General features: G+C 36.6%; 2 protein-coding genes across 2 annotated transcripts in view; one reads left to right on the forward strand and one right to left on the reverse strand.

Annotated features, from left to right (window-relative positions):
* Positions 1-493: 493 nt before the first annotated feature.
* On the forward strand, positions 494-9,128 carry LOC137169508 (SWI/SNF-related matrix-associated actin-dependent regulator of chromatin subfamily B member 1). Its single transcript, XM_067572740.1, has 9 exons — positions 494-645; positions 2,620-2,731; positions 3,269-3,398; positions 3,933-4,070; positions 4,924-5,051; positions 5,147-5,313; positions 5,421-5,611; positions 7,427-7,558; positions 8,637-9,128. Exons 1-9 carry the CDS (start codon positions 505-507, stop codon positions 8,674-8,676), a joined length of 1,179 nt encoding a protein of 392 aa, XP_067428841.1. The 5' UTR covers positions 494-504; the 3' UTR covers positions 8,677-9,128.
* Positions 9,129-9,936: 808 nt separating this feature from the next.
* Positions 9,937-19,000, reverse strand: part of LOC137169516 (stromelysin-3-like) — a 44,422-nt gene continuing 35,358 nt past the window's right edge. Inside the window, exons 11-17 of the mRNA XM_067572750.1 lie at positions 17,838-17,943; positions 15,916-15,981; positions 15,175-15,248; positions 14,913-15,006; positions 12,554-12,749; positions 12,090-12,180; positions 9,937-11,178 (exon numbers count right to left, since the gene is read on the reverse strand). Of these exons, the coding sequence (XP_067428851.1) occupies positions 11,082-11,178; positions 12,090-12,180; positions 12,554-12,749; positions 14,913-15,006; positions 15,175-15,248; positions 15,916-15,981; positions 17,838-17,943 (724 nt within the window). The 3' untranslated portion in view covers positions 9,937-11,081. The remainder of the gene's footprint in view (positions 11,179-12,089; positions 12,181-12,553; positions 12,750-14,912; positions 15,007-15,174; positions 15,249-15,915; positions 15,982-17,837; positions 17,944-19,000) is intronic.

Genomic DNA, 19,000 nt, shown 5'->3' on the forward strand with positions numbered 1-19,000 from the left:
AGTTCAACACATTCTTTTATTTGAACCATTCTTCTATTGGTTTCCTAAATAGTTGGGAGCAACAGCAAATTGAAAAAAATATGCACCATGATTTCAACATCTGTACAGCAAAATGAACAGAAACAACTTTCAAAATTGAATCTTGATCTAATGAATTAAATTTTTTCAGTATATCATTAATTAATTTAAAATCAATTGCTTTAGCCTCTTCAATATATTTGGCAATTTTAACACTCATTTCATTTAGCCAAAAGTAAGAAAGGTTTTGGGATTGCATGAGTGAGGTTGAAGAAAAATTAAAGTTGACAGAAAAAAATCAAATCTAATCAAATTTATATGTGAACAAGTTTCCATATCTGCCTAACAGATCCAAAACTGATCTGATATTTCTGTCTACACATTCTTTTCAAGGATTTATTGGATGTCTACATACATATATCTACATATAGAAAACAGCCTTGTGGCCAGAAGTATGTGGACAGTTTGTCATCTCTCAGCGACAGGATGTGCATCTCATTTGCGCATGCGCAGCAGCTCAGAGCTTTGTTATTTCTCTTCAGTATGGCGCTTAGCAAAACGTTTGGACAGAAACCTGTCAAATTTCAGCTGGAGGAGGATGGAGACTTTTACATGATCGGGTCGGAGGTTAGTATTTCACTTATTTAACAAACTGCTTTATTCGCAAAGTTCTCATAAAGCAGAAAGTTATGATTTTAATGTCACCTCTCACTGACCCGGCTCGCTAGCAGCTAGCCAGCTAACGATGCTAACAGCGCATTAAAGCTCATTCATTTATTTCTGGTTTAAATGTTAATTCAACTGAGAATAACCGCGGTGATAAAACAAATTTATGTATTTATTGATGTAACAGAATGAAGTTAGATCTGTAAATATTCGTCCTTCTGCAGGATTCACTCGGGTTTATTCGACTGAGCGAGTGTTAGCTCTTCAGCTAACGTTATTTAGCAAGTTGCTAAACAAAACAAAGCTGCTCTATTTGACGTTTTTCACTAAATTTAAACTCTAAAAGTCATATTTGTTGATACAGATAGACATGTTTAACCTATTCCTTAATATTATGTGCCGTAGTTACTGCGCAATGTATGCTAACTTTATGTAATATCTGTTACAAGGTTATTGACTCGTAAGTAATGCTAAAAAATAATCCTAACGTTACTCTCCGTGAACAAAAGCTTCACAATAAACCCGAAATTAACCAGTAACAGCTAATGTGTTCTCATCGTTGTATCAATCAATCAATCAATATGTACCTTTCATACAGGTTAGTGCAGTTCAAAGTGTTTCACAGATAACTGACAAGCTAATAATACGACAGAATAAATATAAACAGTCATACAATTAGATTAATTCACACAAGAAATTAAAACTTATGAAAATGTAATCATAATAAAAATATAGATGAAAAGCTATAACAATAATAATAATAATAATAATAATAATAATAGAGCGAAATAAAATAGATTAAAAAAAACAAGGACAGATGAAATCGATGAGCATACATATATACACACACACACACATATATATATATATATATATATATATATATATATATATATATATATATTCACACACTCACTCACTCACTCACTCACTCACATATATATGTGAGTGTGTGTGTGTATAAGTATATATATCAGTCAAAAATTTGGACACATTTCCTCATTGAAGTAAACAGGAACTGGTGCTGTATGTCTGTATAAAGATTTCAACACTTGCAGCAGCTCTCAGATCCTCATCAGATTGTTCCAGCGGCTCAGAGCATAATAAAAGCTGCGTCACCAACAGTTTGAGTCCTGCAGTTAAGATCAAATAAAAGACTGGTTCCAGAGGACCTGAGGGGTCACACTGGTTCATACACATGTGAGACATGTAGACTGGTGCCATGAAGTGCTTTAAAAACAAGTACAAGAAATTTAAAATCAATAAGTAAACAGACAGATAACCAATGTAAGAAATGAATTTTTAATTTATAACTTTTTTTTAGGTTGACTGATTCCATGTAATCAAACTGAGAAAAGCTTCTTCAACCGATGACATTAAACATTATTACCAAGTGTTCAATCAACAATAAAGTATATTTAACTAAGCATGAAAAAAGAAAGATCATTAACTCATGTTTTAAAATATGTCTTTTTAATGCGATACACATGTGACAGTTTATCATGATTTTAGATCATATTGTGTTTTCAAGTACTTGTGATATACAGAACAAATGTAGAGCTGCAATGATTAGTCGATCAATTGATAAGTTGCCAACTATTAAATTAATTGCCAACTATTTTGATAATCGATAATTTTGACATTCTCTTCATAAAAAATGACTCCAAACGATTAATCAATTATCAAAATAGTTGGCGATTAATTTAATAGTTGACAACTAATGGATTAATTAATAGTTGCAGCTCTAATATAAATAATATAACATAAAGAGTATTGAAATTATCATCAAAGGACAAATCTACAAAACAATGTGTACGAATATAAATGCAACATATGAATCTTAGAACCTTTTTTGCAGCCTGTGCAATCAGAATGACATCAGTCTTTTCATTTCTGTGTGTGTGTGTGTGTGTGTGTGTGTGTGTGTGTGTTCAGGTGGGAAACTACCTCCGTATGTTCAGAGGCTCCTTGTATAAGAGATACCCGTCATTATGGAGGAAACTGGCATCAGTAGAAGAGCGGAAGAAGATAGTGGAGTCATCACACGGTCAGTAGAGTTCAGTCCTAACAAACACGTCTACAAATAACACATTTAAAGACGTAGATTGTTTTATACAGAAAGAAAACAAACAGAGAAACTACAGCTGAAAACATGATTCATAACATGATTTTCACTCATATTTTTGATTATTTCTGTTCAAAGAATTATTTACTTATTATGTTGTTATTTTGAATATTTTTTAGCTGCTTTTTTTCTATTTGACTATTTGTGTTTTTCCTTATTCTATTTTTAATTTTTATTACTGACTCATAGTTTGAATTCAGGAATTTCCCCTTGGGATCAATAAAGCATCCGCTAGTCTGTCCGCCCATCCAATCCAAGGCTGATACGTCTGTATGATAAAAACTCAGAAGAAGAAATATTATGAACAAGGCACATAAACCCAAATGCTGATTATCTGAGCGTATCTTTTTACTTTAGATTGACAACATGTTGTTTTGTCACAAGGAAAAAGGATGATAATGAGAATAAAAACCATCCACACACATTCATGTCGTCTCTGCTCTTGTTCTTGTTGTTCAGATCACGGTTACACTCAGCTGGCCACCAGCGTGACCCTGCTGAAGGCTTCGGAGGTCGAAGAGATCCTCGAAGGAAACGATGAGAAGTACAAAGCTGTTTCCATCAGCACAGAGCCGCCCGCCTACCTCAGGTACCCCCCCACCACGGTCACTGAACTATCAGGACAGGACGGTGTCTGTAAACGAACTGTAACGTTGAGGTTCGACTGGCTAAATGTCGCTTTCACAGAAGCACAAGAGGAAAAAACTACAAATGAGTTTGTTTTAGTAACAACAAGTGTCAAAGCAGCGGTGTTCAGCAGTGATGTCTGCAGGAAAACATGAGGAAAAAAGAGATTAAAGCTCTAATTCAACACAAAATGATTTTTTGGGCATCATGTGGGCCTTTACAATTATTTATTGTTTACTTATTTATTTCAGGTTTTTTAGATCTCAGGATTTATTTCTGAGTGTTTCCTTGAAATGTATAAAAATTACAAAAAAATTCACCAGAAACTTCCTGGTTGATTTGTAAACCAGAGGTCTTGTAACAGCTGTTTTACCTCCTGAAACATATCAACATATAAACATATAAACATTCAGCTCTGTGCGAGAGACTGAGTTTATGTTCTTAATGTTATTCTGTATTGATGTCCATGCGTCTGGATGTCTCGGTCCGTCTCCAGGGAACAGAAGGCGAAGAGGAACAGTCAGTGGGTTCCTACGCTGCCCAACAGCTCTCACCACCTGGACGCGGTGCCCTGCTCCACCACCATCAACCGCAGCCGACTGGGCCGCGACAAGAAGAGGACCTTCCCACTGTGGTGAGCCACCAGAGTCTGAAATCACTGCTCGGTATTTAATAGACTCTATAGTGAGCTAGAGGTTTCTCATCTATTGAAGGGAAGCATTGTGAGATTTTTAGCAATAAATAGTGTTTCTTTTTTTGTTCCATTAATATTTAGGTCATAATACAGAGCATCTGTTAACACCCTAACCCTTTAGACATGAAGTCAGAAAGTATCAGAAAGTAAATATAGGTTAAAAACTGCTGGTACAATGAAAAAATATTTTATCTTTAAGGTTTGAAATAAACATTTCACTCTTTTAAACAATGAATGAAATAAAATTAGATGTTTTTCTTTTTCTAAATGTAGCTGATCGTTTAAATTATATTTTTCATTTAACCTTTATTTTACCAGGAAAAACCCTCACTGAGATTAACAACATAAAGTTCCAGACAAATAACATAAAAGCAACGTAACACAGACACATGACAAGCTCTCGTTCATCAATATTATGTCATCATCAAGTAAAAATACAACCTTAAAACATATTACTAGTTTATAATAGTTTTAATGACTCACATCAGATCTGGTATATAAAGAATTAACAAGCGGGTCTGTTAGTGGTTTAATTAGTTGAGTTTTCTCTGGTGTTTCACGTCTCACTAGACACTCAAACAATTTCACCAATCATACAGTAGATTTTAAAATTGTAAAATAGATTTTCACAGTTTTCTGATGTTTTGTAGACCGAGAGATTAATGAAGAAAATGATCCTCTGATTAGTTGCAGCTTTACTTATTTTAAGAGTCGACAAACTTGCCGTTTGTTTATCAAGTGTACAGTAACCGTCACAGTTTTACATGTGTCACTTCCTGTTCGTCTTGTCCAGTTTTGACGACCACGACCCAGCAGTGATCCACGAGAACGCCACTCAGTCTGAAGTCCTGGTTCCGATCCGCCTGGACATGGAGATCGAGGGACAGAAGCTCAGAGACGCTTTCACCTGGAATATGAACGGTAAACTCCCATCATCCCTCTCTCTCAGCTCAGAGAAGACATTTTATTAAAGAGAAACAGAAACGTGATATTTCTCGTCTTTTTGAAACGTTCAGAGAAGCTGATGACACCCGAGATGTTCGCTGAGATCCTGTGTGACGACCTGGACCTCAACCCGCTGGCCTTCGTCCCCGCCATCGCCTCCGCCATCCGACAGCAGATCGAGTCTTATCCGACAGACAGCATCCTGGAGGACCAGACGGACCAGAGGGTCATCATCAAGGTGACGCTCTAAACTGCCAATAAGCATCTTTAAAACGTTACAAACGTCATACTCTCTGTGCCGATAAGTTATTTTCTGCCTGTTGATGAAACGTTTTCTGCTTCCAGTTGAACATCCATGTGGGGAACATCTCTCTGGTGGACCAGTTTGAGTGGGACATGTCCGAGAGGGAAAACTCTCCGGAGAAGTTTGCCCTGAAGCTTTGCTCCGAGCTCGGACTGGGCGGGGAGTTCGTCACCACCATCGCCTACAGCATCCGGGGTCAGCTGAGCTGGCACCAGAGGACGTACGCCTTCAGGTCGGTACCATCTCACAGAGACGAACGTCAGACTCAGAGTGTGTCCTGGTTGTCTTTAAACAGTCTGTATTCAGGTTTAAAAGGACTCACAATGTTTAAACCTGATGAGCCTGAGAGGAAAAACACAAGTTGATAGAATTAAGTCACCAAAATAAAGACAAACCTGCCGTGTAGGTATTTTACTCTCTAGTTACTCACCTAAACTGTGAGATCAGCTGTGGATTTACAGGTGCAAGAGATGATCACCCTGACAACTTTAACACCATTTATATATTATTTATTTGGCTGTGGTGCACAACTGGATGTGTAATGTATAATCTGTCTGCTTATTTCCTGCATGTTGGTACCTCCAGCACATGTGACAGGATGTGCTAACTGATCTGATTTAAACAGACTCAGTTCTTCCTCCTGACAAAGATTTAACATCACAGAAATATAATCAACCCAGATGTTCCTGAATTTTCCCCCAAGTGGGATGAATAAAGTATCTGATCTAGATAAACTAAAGGCTGCGTTATGGCTCCAGAAGAGTTCATACGGTTTGATGTCCGACCTCATTGGAAATGAAAACTATGGCTGCAAATAACAAATTAATCGTTTTGTGTATAAAATGTTAGAAAATGTTGAGAAATGTTCTTAAAGTTGATGGTGACACAGCCCTCGTTAACCCAACGTACTCTGCTGTTTAATCTATATCCTCTTCCTCTGTTGCGGCTGCGTTTTGTCCGTTTTGTGTGTTTTTGTTTCATAATCGTGTCTGCTGAGAGAATTTCAGCTTAATTTCCCCCTCAAGTCTGCAAAAGGAATTTCCTGGTTTTGAAATTTTTTAGGGCGTTGCACAAACAAACTGTGTGGAAACGTCTGTCCTGTTACATCTCTCTTTTTTTTTTTTTCTCATTTTGTTCGTGTCGTTGCCATGGTGACGTGACCTTTCACCTCATGTCTATAGGGAGCTTGTCGGGCCGCTGATCCAGAACCTGAAACCTGCTGTTTCATTTTCAAACAGTAAAACAGCAGATTTCTGCTTCCTGCTTCAGGTTTTTTGGGGTTTTTTTTGTACATTCGCTGCTCTGCTGCGTCTTTGGCTGAAATGTAGTCGAGACTCTGCAGCACTGCGGAGCTGCAGCCTGTTTCCCAGGACCTGAAGTCAAGTCAAGTATTTCAAAATCCAGACAGCAGCACTGATCTGTGTCACAACTGGACGTCTGCTGTGGAGGAAATATGTTTATTTTCCTGCTTATTTCATGATGATTAATGATGATTTGTAATCTGCTGTAATCTGCTCACAGAGTGAAATTGGACAGAGTTGAGCCGTTGACCTCTGACCTTCCTGCTGTTTATCGAGGGTGTGACCTCTCCGTCTTTGGCCGATATGTGCTCACAGTGATGCTCATGTGCACGGAGTTACAAAAACAATAGATCACATCTGTGGTTAGACCATCTCACGCTTGTTTTCACACTTCTGTTTCCACTGAGCTGAGACGTTTCTAAAAAAAAAAAAAAAAAAATACCAGCAAAGTCAGGAATTTATTTTTTCTTTCATGATCCGTTCCTATTGTTGTCCTGCTCACCGCCACGTATCAATATTAACTTATTGTAACAGACTGTCAGCTGTTCTGCTTTTAAAGCTTCAAACACAATCGACATATTTCAAGATCCAGTTCTGTGTCTCATAAGTTTAGAAAAATCCACATTTCAAGTCGATCAGAAAACATCCGATCTGAGTCACACGAAGGGAAAAAATCACAGCAGCGTCGACATGAACTGAACCCGGTTCAAGTGTTTCCTCTCTTTGTGTCTGTGGTGTCTTTCCAGTGAGAACCCGCTGCCCACGGTGGAGATAGCCATTAGAAACACAGGTGACGCTGACCAGTGGTGCCCCCTGCTGGAGACGCTGACAGACGCAGAGATGGAGAAGAAGATCAGAGACCAGGACAGAAACACGAGGTGAGTGATCGTTTATCCCAGAAGCGTCAAACTCGTTCTCATCGACGGCAACATCAGCATAATCATTGCCCTCAAAGAACCAGATGTAACTTTTAAATGTAACTAAATGTAATGTAAAATAAATGAAACTACTCCTTAATGTTAAATAACTCTGAATGTATTATTTATTCAAGGACATTTGGACAATTTGTTGTTTTTCTTGAAGGCTATTTCTAGCAGACTTATCTCCGTGTTTGGTAGATTGTTCTCTTTGACCACAGACGCCTCATAACACAAAAGACAAACATGTTTTCTTCTTCCTGTCTTTCTTGAAACTGTCTTCCGTCTGCATCAGTTTTTCTCTTTCTGGACATTTTGGGGTCATTACTTTATATTTCTCAATTCCACTTGTTGGGAAAAATCACATTGATGTGGATACATTACAGTCTAGTAACAGGATACCGTCACTTCCTGGGTAACATAATCGGCATGCATTGTGGGAAATCAGACCTTTTTCCTCTCCCTGCGGGCCACATAAAATGACGTGGCGAGCCACATTTGGCCCGCGGGCCTTGAGTTTGATCAATATGATTCATCCTGTCAGATCAGGTTTTATGACAACACAAGTAAATTTAAAGGTCACATTCGGGGAATCTGTAGTTTTTCTGTTGATAAAATGATGAATCCAATAATTATTAATCAGCAGTGAAACTAATAATTAGTTGCAGCTTGTATCAGGTTATTAAAGTTTGTAAAAACTCTGAAATTTGTGTTCTTATGTTTTCATTTCAGTAGCGTTTACTCAGTCGTTGTTGTAAAAAGAAAAGTGAATCATCAGATTTTAAATCAAACATAATCTACAGTTCAGTGTTTTGTCTCAGTTTACTTTCATCTACGACAAAGAAAAGCTTCAAATTCTCACAAACAAGCAAATATTTTGGCTTTTTTACTGTAAAAAATGAATGAAAATGATGATTTGATCATCAGATTAGTTGCAGATATATTTGATTGTTGCAGCTCTATTATTACCCTCCACTGCTGCTCTGTAACAGAAGATGAGGTTTGTTTGTGACGTTTCTGTTTCCGTTTGCTTCAACAGGCGAATGAGGCGACTTGCGAACACAGCACCTGCATGGTAGACAAAGCAGCATCGCCCCCCCGCCCCCCCCGCAGGAACGGCGCTCGTCTTGTTTGTTTGAGGAACGACCACAGTTCACAAACATCAACGACAAAGATGCTCCTCCTCCTCCTCCGTCGCGCCTCTGGACGTCTTCTTTGCTCAGCCGGGTCCTCAGTCAGCCGCTCAGCGTGTTCTTTTGTTTTTTTTTTAATTTTTATTATTAATATTCTGTTCTGTTTGCCCCCCCCCCCCGGTAGAAAAATGTCCCTCCTTCGTGTTTCCCCCTTTTACGAGCCTCAGCGTGGAGAAGCTGCTCTCTCACTTTGACCACTGACTCTATTTACCTGACCAGAGGGAGAATTAAAAACACACAACCAGTCTCAGATAATATATTGTTTTGTTGTATTTGTTGTCTTTTTGTACATTTTAATAATTCTTACAAAATAATAAAAAAAAAGTGAATGAGCTTGATTTGTGGTTATATTGTGTGTTTTTTGCTACAGTTAGACTGATGTGTTAAGTGATATGAACATTTCTGCCAGTTAGAATAATTGTGTTTTTCTCGACCAATCAGAATCTGATGACAAGTGATGGGTTGTTTAGTCGCCGTCAGTCAAACTGATATAAATACAGTCCTGATAAAGCAGATTAGTGGACTATTTGACTGTTAAACTCTTCATAAATAACATTTAACTCACTTTGAATTTTTCTCTTTTAGTTTTAGAGAAATATTAAAGATATGAAACGACGTTTTCAGGGATTTACAATCTTAACCTTGAACCCTGGTTTGATCGAGGCGCTACGAAAAGACAATCTAGAAAAAAAAATGACATTAAATTATAGTTTCTTTGCACAATTTTTCATACACGTGTTCAGATTTAGAAAAGCCTGAATGATCAACTGCTTTTATTTTGAAATAGAGAGTTTAAAAGAGCTGCGACTTTAATTATAATTTACATAATTATCAATAACTTAAACTGTGAAAAGGCTGTTGATATTACCTCGATCTATAATGACCGGTAAGTTTACTCAGCTGTAGTCAAATATCATAATCTTTATGGTTTTTTATTATATCTGGATTAAAATAAAATATCAAAACTGACTGATGCTGATTTAATTTGTTTACACTTAAAGCTAAATCACATACAGAACACGAGTGAATACTTTGACTTATCTTATAAAATCTGCATCATGCAACATGTGGCTGCTGTCTCGTTAATATAATCTGTACATTTACACTCATTATAAGATGGTTTAATGGAAGAAGAAACACAAAAAATAAGGAGTTGGCTGTTTGTGTTTATGTTTTCCATAAAAGACCAATAAAGTGACACGTCTATTGATGAGAGGTTCCTCCAAGGTTGTCAAATCTGCAGCTGTTATCAATAAATGTCAGAACACATTTGAATGTTATGATTATATTTGAATATCACTGAAGACCACGAATGTAAGAGGTTAAAAAGAGCTAAATTGTTTACTTTTTCTATAGAAAAGTTTTTCTAGGATGACTTAAAGTTGACTTTTCTTTAACTGACTAGATTAAAAAAACGAAGAAAAAGCAAATAAATGTATTAATATGTAGAAAAAAAAATCACAATTTAAATTGTAAAATTTGTCAGCAAAGCACAACTGGATATTTTGCTTAAATTGTTAATCCCTAATTTTATCTTTATGTGAATTAATTCTTCATTTAAAGGCTAAATTGCATCTCAGAATTTCCCCCACAGTGAGTTTTCTGTCCCATGATGGTCAAACTGTAAACACATGTTTTTCCATCCTGTCAAGAAAAACCAACAAACTCTTGTTGAATCTGTTAAAATAACAGGATTGATTCTGTTGCTGCTGACCTTTAAACTCACGTCAGTCTAACCTCCAGTTGTGACTAATATTTATCAGCAGCTCTGTGTGTTTATGAGAGATGATGAAATATGTGTTTTGTTGCCAGGGTCCCACAGAGACGTGTTTGCGTGTTGTTGTGCTAAGCAATTTCCATTTTGTCCCCAGTGTTCGACCCACAAAGGCAGCGTGTGAAAGTGCAGAGTGAGCAGACGGGGCTGATGGGATTTCAGGCCGTCGGCAGTTCTGTGAAACAGCAGCGGTGACACAACAGCAGGGGGAGGGAGTTATGAGTTAGTTTTTGCTCCTTTTAGCTCTCCCCAAGAAACTTACAAATACTATCATGGTTTTAAAAAAAAAAAAATTAAAAAAAAGGTAAATTTCAAAAAGCTTCATTTCAAATCACAGACGGAAAATTGCAATTATCCTCACATTCAGGACAATAAAGGCTCCAGAGTCAAAATAAACAGTTTTGTGATGGTAACAGTTCAGTCCTTGTGTGTATCTCGGCTGTCTGAGTGGACTCCATCCAATCCACGCTTCCTGTCCGTCTGTGTTTCCGCCGGCTGATTATTTTGTTGATAATTGTTAGTTGTGCGACTCGTCGTCCTGCTGCGGATCTCCATCCTGCTCTTCTTGGAGGGGACGGTAGTCTGAGTCCTCTGGCTGGTCAAACATGGCTCGCCTGTGAAGGGAAAACATCAAAAGTCTCTGCATCTTCTAACTTAAAGGATAAAGCTGGTGATTTTCTATGTTTTACGTATTGTCAACAAATCTCGTGTGCAGAGAAAAACCATCAAACTGATCTACTAACAAGTATTGTGTGTGTATTTAAAGCCTGATATATCTTATTCCTCTGTGCCATAGACCTCTATTGTTGTCCAAAAACTATTGGATGACATGTTCCTTCATTAGTAAGAGTTTGGTGATGTTAGTTTGTTTAGAAACGGCTCCAAAGACTAATAACAGCGATCACGTGTTCAGTCTCTGGAGCCAATATGACAGCCTCTTGACTTTGTTCTACACTGTAAATAACTTTAGTATAAAGTCAAGAGGTTGTGATATGTAGCACAACAAGCTAGTAAAGCATCATGAACGGAGCCGTGTTACTGCACATGCTCAGTGGGGTCTGCCTTACACAGAACTACTCTTAGGAGACTGAAAACCTGATTGCTGTTATTAGTCTTTGGAGCCGTTTCTAAACAAGCTAACGTGACCAAACTCTTCATGATGAAGGAACATGTGACCCAGTGCAGCGGTGAGGCTCAATGATTTGTTTTTAATAGTTAATAGTAAAATAAATCTGTACAATAAAATATTAAAAGTGTGTAAACTTCACATTGAGATGTATAATATTCATTTAAATCAGGAAGTATCTGAAACATAATTCAGTGTCGATTAAGTAAACAACTCAGATGCATTTGGTGCCAAATAATCTGGTCAGTACTTTAAAATGATTGAGGATCAATACTACTAGCGTCAGACCAAACTGAACCTGTCAGCTTCTGCAGACTCCATCAGTTGTTGTTCTGAGCAACTCAGAAGGATTATCAAAAGTTTAAATCATACGAGTTGTGTGTGATGACTTTTTCTTACAGAAGTTCTGGAGTCATCAGCAGCTTTCTTCCTCCCGGCTGGTTTGGAAACACGTCTTCTAGGAAGTAGTACATGTGACCGACACTGATACCTGAGGAGAGACGGAGCTCATCACACATCTGACAGCAAAATCACTTCAGTTGCTTCAGTCTTGTGTGTTTTAAATAACAGCATTTACAGCTTTATAATGTTTGCTTCATGCTTAAAGGATAACTCTGGTGATTTTCTATATTTATCTTATTTTCAACATGTTTGGAGCAAAACCAACAAGTGTTTTAATTTTGGTATATTACTTTTATCTTGGTGTGCATTAGTCTCCCAGCTCATATTTACCATCCTGTGCATTTGTAAAGTTTCACTCGTAAAGCACTTTGAATTGCATTCAACTTGTATGAAAGGTGCTATATATGTTAAGTTTGATTGATTGATTGAATATCATATATCAATAGTGAAGTGTTTCGTACCTAGGAGGTCGACCACGATGGAATTTCCGAGCAGCAGCGAAAATCCCATCAGCACCCAGGGCAGAAATGGCGCCTGGAAGTTCAGGAGGCCGAAGAAGTTCATGTGTATGAGTGGATGTCTTCTACTCCACACGTACACCAGCATGATGATGAAGGCCTGACCCAGGAAGAAGACGTTGGCGAACAGACCGAACAGCTGTAGGAGTTCAGGTTAAATACAACTCATCGTTTGGTTTTGTGATCGTTATTACAGTAAAAATTTCTCGAAGGAGCAGCTGAGAAAAACCTCCCTGGTTGAGTCAAACCTCCAGGCAGCCACAGTTATGGAGTGAAAGTTGACTAAATGGCAACTTCACAGAATGAACTCTGGTCAAAATAAATTGGTAAATGAAATACCTCATGGATACGGAAGCCCATTTCTGCCAGGAAAATTTAAAAAATGGATGAAAAGTTATGATTGATAAAACAAAAAAATACTCTGAGTAAATCAAGATTATATGAGTCATGTGCAATATATAGTAAAATAGTAAGTAAATATTGTGACTTTTAAAATACTGAGACAAAGTCAAAGTTGAAACACTGAATCATGAACATTGACTTCCTTTCTCAAGATTTTGATATAGTAAGAAAAATGTACAAGATAAGTCAGAATTGTTGCTTGCTTACTCGACATCATGAGATCTTAAGTAAAACCATCATCATCATAAGTTAGACTTGTATTATTACAACGTAGTATCCCATAATTTTAACTTAACAAGAGTATTTTTATTTTCATCAGTTAGATGAAGAATTTTGACCTGAAGTTTTACTTACATCAGAATAAATCATAAAATGCAAAGTGAAAAATTGTGACAAATATGAGATAAGTCAAAACTATGATTCGTTTGACAAAATTTAAAAATATGTCTGTATGTTATGATATATTGGCTTACTATCAGAATTTAATTTTGCGGTTAAAGTAAAAAAAATTGACTGATTTCTTAACTGCAACTCACAATTATGTCATAAATCCAGGTAGTTTTGATAGTCATGGCTATTTTTTGTATAAACATTCCTGATATTTAATAATTATTTTTCTTTTCCTGACAGAAATGGTCTTCCATACATGTATGTACAGCTAGAAAAAACGTTTCGTCTCCCGCTACTGAGACATTTCTGCTTCCACAAATGTTAAATAACTGTAAAGTCTGTGATGCAGTTCCCTAAGATGTGAGTATTTGTTGCACAAAAGTCCTAAAACTACCATTAATGATTATATAAGACACTTTTAAAGAGATGGTGTTATTGTTTACCAAATACCGAACCCTTGACAAAACTGTAAAAGACAACATTTCCATTCATGTCAGCGAATCACGTTACTAATTTGATAAAGTAAACAGAATAAACACTGTGCCATCCTGATATGACAGTAGAATTAGTCCTCATGTACGTGCTGTTAAAACTGTCTATGAAACATAACACGGCTCCAAACAGACTCATAAACCTGCACATTGACTGTTTCACAGCAGCCCAGAGGGACGTCTGTGTTAAACAGGCCTGGGACTGTATCATTAACCTGGAATGTGAACGAGAGCTTCTGGCTACAAACTGCTGAGCATCATCAAAAAGAGACGCGCTGTATGTACAGTAGCTGGCTTTACATGCTTTTAGCCAGAAGACTTCCTGATTCAGGCATCTAAACTGTAAAAAAAAAAAAAAAAAGTGGTGTTTATCAAGCAGCTTGTTACTGAAAACAGAGAGCACTAAAACATCTAATTCTTGCACCTTTAAAGGGTCAGTTCAGCCAAATAACAACATATTTTAGGGGTAAACTCCTGCAGTATCTAACCATACAGATACTTAGACAGTTTGGTTTTATTTGTCTTGATTTTGTGTAATTGTGTGTGTATCAAAGTCTGATATATCTTATTCCTCTGTGCCGTACACCTCTGTTGTTGTCCAAAAACTGTTAAAAACATGCCAATGAGCCACACCGCTGCACTGGGTGACATGTCCCACCACTATGAAGAGTTTAGACATGTTAGTTTGATCAGAAATGGCTCCAAAGACTAATAACAGCGATCATGATTTGTTGACAATAAGAAAAATATAAACAATAACCAGCCTTATCCTTTAAATCTATCTTTTCCATGCTGTGACTGCAATAAACTAAATTCCATTCACCTCCATTATATTTGAGTGGAGGCAGGAATCTCAGAGATAGATATCAAAACCTGGACAAACAGTTAGCGTAACATCCCTGGTACCTACCAGTACTTGAGCAATGACAACTAAGTTGAATCTATGTGAAAAAAATATTTTGTAATTTGGGTGGACTAGCCCTTTAAAGAATCTCTTTTATAAACGATTAAAAGGATACAGTCATCAGGACGCCTCCAAACAGGAACATGAAAACAAAATCTGCCGTCCGGCCCCGGAAGCAGCCTTCCTCCAGCATCCGGCAGTATCGATAACTTAAATAGTCAAGGATCCAGCTGCAGTTTACTCCCAGTGTAAAGGCATCAGAGTAAAACTAACTACAAAAGCTGCCGCTAGAAGTTAGAGTGATAATATCTTAGATGAACAATGCAGCTGAGATGTTTGATCCTGTTTTCTCCTGAAGAAACGCTGATAAAAGATACAGAAAGATGATGTTGAACACAAAACTGAATCCAAGGGAACCGAAGAAGAGGAAGCTGGTTATCAGGCGCCATATCTGAGAGACAAAGATAAAAGATTACTGTCAATTTATATACTTAAAGGAATAATTCAACATTTTGGGATATGATTATTCTCTTTCTTCCTGAGGGTGAGATGAGAAGATGGAGCTAGAGTCACAATGTGGTTAGCCTAGCTTAGCATAAAGACTGGAAGTAAGGGGGAAAAGCTAGCCTGGCTCTGTCCAGAGACAAAAAAGTTAAAAAATACACCTAGCAACACCTCTAAAGCTCATTAATTGCATCTTATTTGTTCAATCTGTACACAAACAGAAATGCATCAATAACAATTTGTGATTTTAGGAGGAGTTTTGTGCAGGAACTATTACTTGAAGAACAAAAGTTTATCTATTTATCCAGTACTTTTGTGCAGCATCTTCGGCTATGGTACAACTCCCTTTGACACCACAAATTGTTCTTTTTACATTTACAGAATTAAGAAAAAAAAAACAAGATACAACATATCTCTTTACGGGTGTATTTTTTTCACTTTTGACAGAGCCAGGCTAGCTGTTTCCCCCTGCTTTCAGTCTTTATGCTAAGCTAGGCTAACTACGTCCTGACTCAAGCTCCGTACTTCACACATAGACACAAGACTGCTAATCATCTTCTTCTCTCACTCTAGGAAAGAAATCAGATAAGATCCCAACATGTAATAAATGTTACCTGGTATCTTCTGATAATGAGGTCTGGGTTAAAGTAGAGCTGGAAGGGAGTGATGACCTCAAGTTGCTGAAAAAAACCCAACAACATATAGCTTGAATTAAATCAGAAAATGGGATATCTTTCCATATTGATGAGAAACACAATTGAAACCAACACTTCAGCGCTTACACATCAGCTAACATCTTCAATTGCTTTTACTTCAACCAAAACTTCAACTGCTTTTATGTCTTACTTTCAACCAGCTGCTCAACTGCTTTCAAATCTTAAGTAAAGTAAACTAACTCTGCTTTCACCTGTGACAAGTTAACAGACATTTCAACAGCTGACGCTTGCACATCAACTGACACCGTTTCACGAGCACACACACTACAGTTATCTTCGCTTACACTACTCTTCAACTGACACTTCAACTACTTTTATCTTGTAATCTTGTACTTAACATCTTGAATGTGTTCAGCACTTTAACTTCAACTGAAAGTTCAGCTCAACAATTTACCTTCAACTCCTTTCATCTCTTTAACTTAAATCTGACACTTCAACTGCTTTCACCGAACTCCTTTCCTCGCTTGAACTTCATCTGAAACTTCACCTGCTTTCAACTCTTACTCTTCAACTGATTTCATTGCTTACACTTTAAATTTCTAGTTTTTTCTTTGTTTACACTTGAACCGCTTTCACCTATTAGGCTACATATCAACTGACACTTCAACTGCTTTAATCTTTTTCCCTTTAACTGACAGTTTAATTACTTTTAGTTCATACACGTTAACTAAAACTAATTTTTTTAGTGAACATACTACAACTACTACTACTACTATCTCCACTGCTCCCACTTCCACTGAAATTTCAACTCCTTTCATCCCTTTAACTTAAATCTGACACTTCAAGTGCTTTCACTGAACTACTTTCCTCGCTTGAACTTCATCTGAAACTTCACCTGCTTTCAACTTTTACTCTTCAACTGACAGTCCTCTGATTTCGTTGCTTACACTTTAAATTTCTATTTTTTTCCTTTGTTTACACTTGAACTGCTTTCACCTATTAGGCTACATATAAACTGACATTTCAATTGCCTTCATCTTTTTCTCTTTAACTGACAGTTTAATTACTTTTAGCTCTTAACTAATGTTGTTTTTTTTAGTGCAAATACTACAACTACTACTACAACTATCTCCACTGCTCCCACTTCCACTGAAATTTCAACTGCTTTCATCTTTAGCCCTAAAATTTACGGTTCAGCTGCTTTCATATCTTTAAGAGTTCAACCTCACTCAACAATTACACTTTAACTGACAGCTCAAATGCCTTCAGCACTTTTACCTGAAATGAAAGTTCAGCTTGGTGATTTAACCTTCAGTTGACATGAGATGCTTAAACTTAAACTGACACTTCATCTCCTTAAGTGATTTAGCTGCAACTTTAACTCTTAAATATTTTACAAGCAAAGAATTAACATTTTAAAACTCTTTAACTCGTTTATGTTGTTTCAAAAGCTCCAAAGATTCAACATGTTAAGACACTGAAACTATTTTAAATGTAAGAACACATACTTTTTCCTCAAAAATGTAGACTTTTCAAGAAAAAAACATTATCGTGGAGCCAATTTTTACCTACAGTAAAGGTGGGAAAAGCAACACCAGACAAAAACCAAATGCTGCTCAGTGATTTGTCTGTTAATTTAAATTCACATACATAAACACATAATAAAAATTCAGTTAATAACTAGTAACATTAGACTGATTGTGAATTTTAAGAGAAAAAAGTTTTAAATGAATGCTTTTCTGACTAATTCTTGATTATTAGTGTGTTTCCTGTCTGATCTCAGCCTGCAGGTCAGAGTTGACTCTTCTGTTGTCTTCTTCATTGTTACCGAGTTGTGTTGTTGTTGTTGTTGTTGTTGTTGTTGTGTTGTTGGTTCTTACCACGGCAGCGGTGGTGAGGACACAGGCGGTCGTGTACGCTCGGGTCACCACAGGGATCTGAAAATACTCCTGAGTGAAGCTGTGAGCCATCGCTGCTGCTGCTGCCCTACTGTCAACCATGATTTACCCACTGAATGAGCAGCAGAGGCCCCGCCCCCCTCACTGCCTCAGCCAATCAGAGTCACAGATCAATTAACACCATCCATCCCACACACACACTACAAACACTGTAAACCTTTAACACATTATAGCTGCTGTTAATGCAAACAAATTAGAATATAGATGCAGAAATGTGATTTATAAGTTATTTTTTTGTTTTCTGACACATTTACACCACATTTCATCCCATTTTATACCTTTTAAAAAATACATGTATTTTAACTCTCCCTTAGAAAACAGGTCTCAGTGGGGTTTAGCTGGTCAAATAAAGCTTATTTACAAAAAATATAAAATGTTACATGACTTAAATCTCTTAAGGCTATAACATGAGATAGAAATAATAAATGCACAACAAAAAAAAAAGATTTAAAAAAATTGTATAAAAAATGTATGAAATACATAAAATTTATTATGTAATATTTGTAAAATCATTGGGGACAAGTCTATAAAAAATAATTTCTTAAATGAAAACATATTCTTTAGACATACCACAACAATTCTGTAAAGGAAGTGACAAATTTTGACTTGTTTTTGAGCAAAATATTTCAATTTAAGAACGTTATGAGACATATGAAATACATTTTTAATAAGTTTAATTAGTTAGTTGTTAGAAAACAATCGCTTTTCATTAATAATGTTTTCCTTGCAAGTGAATCTTTAATATGTTCTTGAAGTTAAATTTAATTGACATGAGTTTTGTTTTTTTTCTTGAAAATGTCATTTTATATTTTTAAAATTTAACTTAAAGCCAATTTTTTTTCTTTAGTAATAATCAAATGGTAATTAAAAATGCATTCACATACCTGAATCTGAAGTATGAATGTGTCTTGCTAGTTTTAAAGTTTATGTGGTGAATTGGCTTTAATCTCTCCAGACGCAGCAGAGTTTGGTTAGAGGTTATGGTTTTATTAGAGATGAAACAATACACAGTTCATACATTTCAATGTACAGGGTTGAGGTTACATATGAGTAAAAAAAATATTAATCAAAACACATGTATGTAC

This window comes from Thunnus thynnus, chromosome 2, assembly GCF_963924715.1.
Source record: "Thunnus thynnus chromosome 2, fThuThy2.1, whole genome shotgun sequence".
NCBI lineage: Eukaryota > Metazoa > Chordata > Actinopteri > Scombriformes > Scombridae > Thunnus > Thunnus thynnus.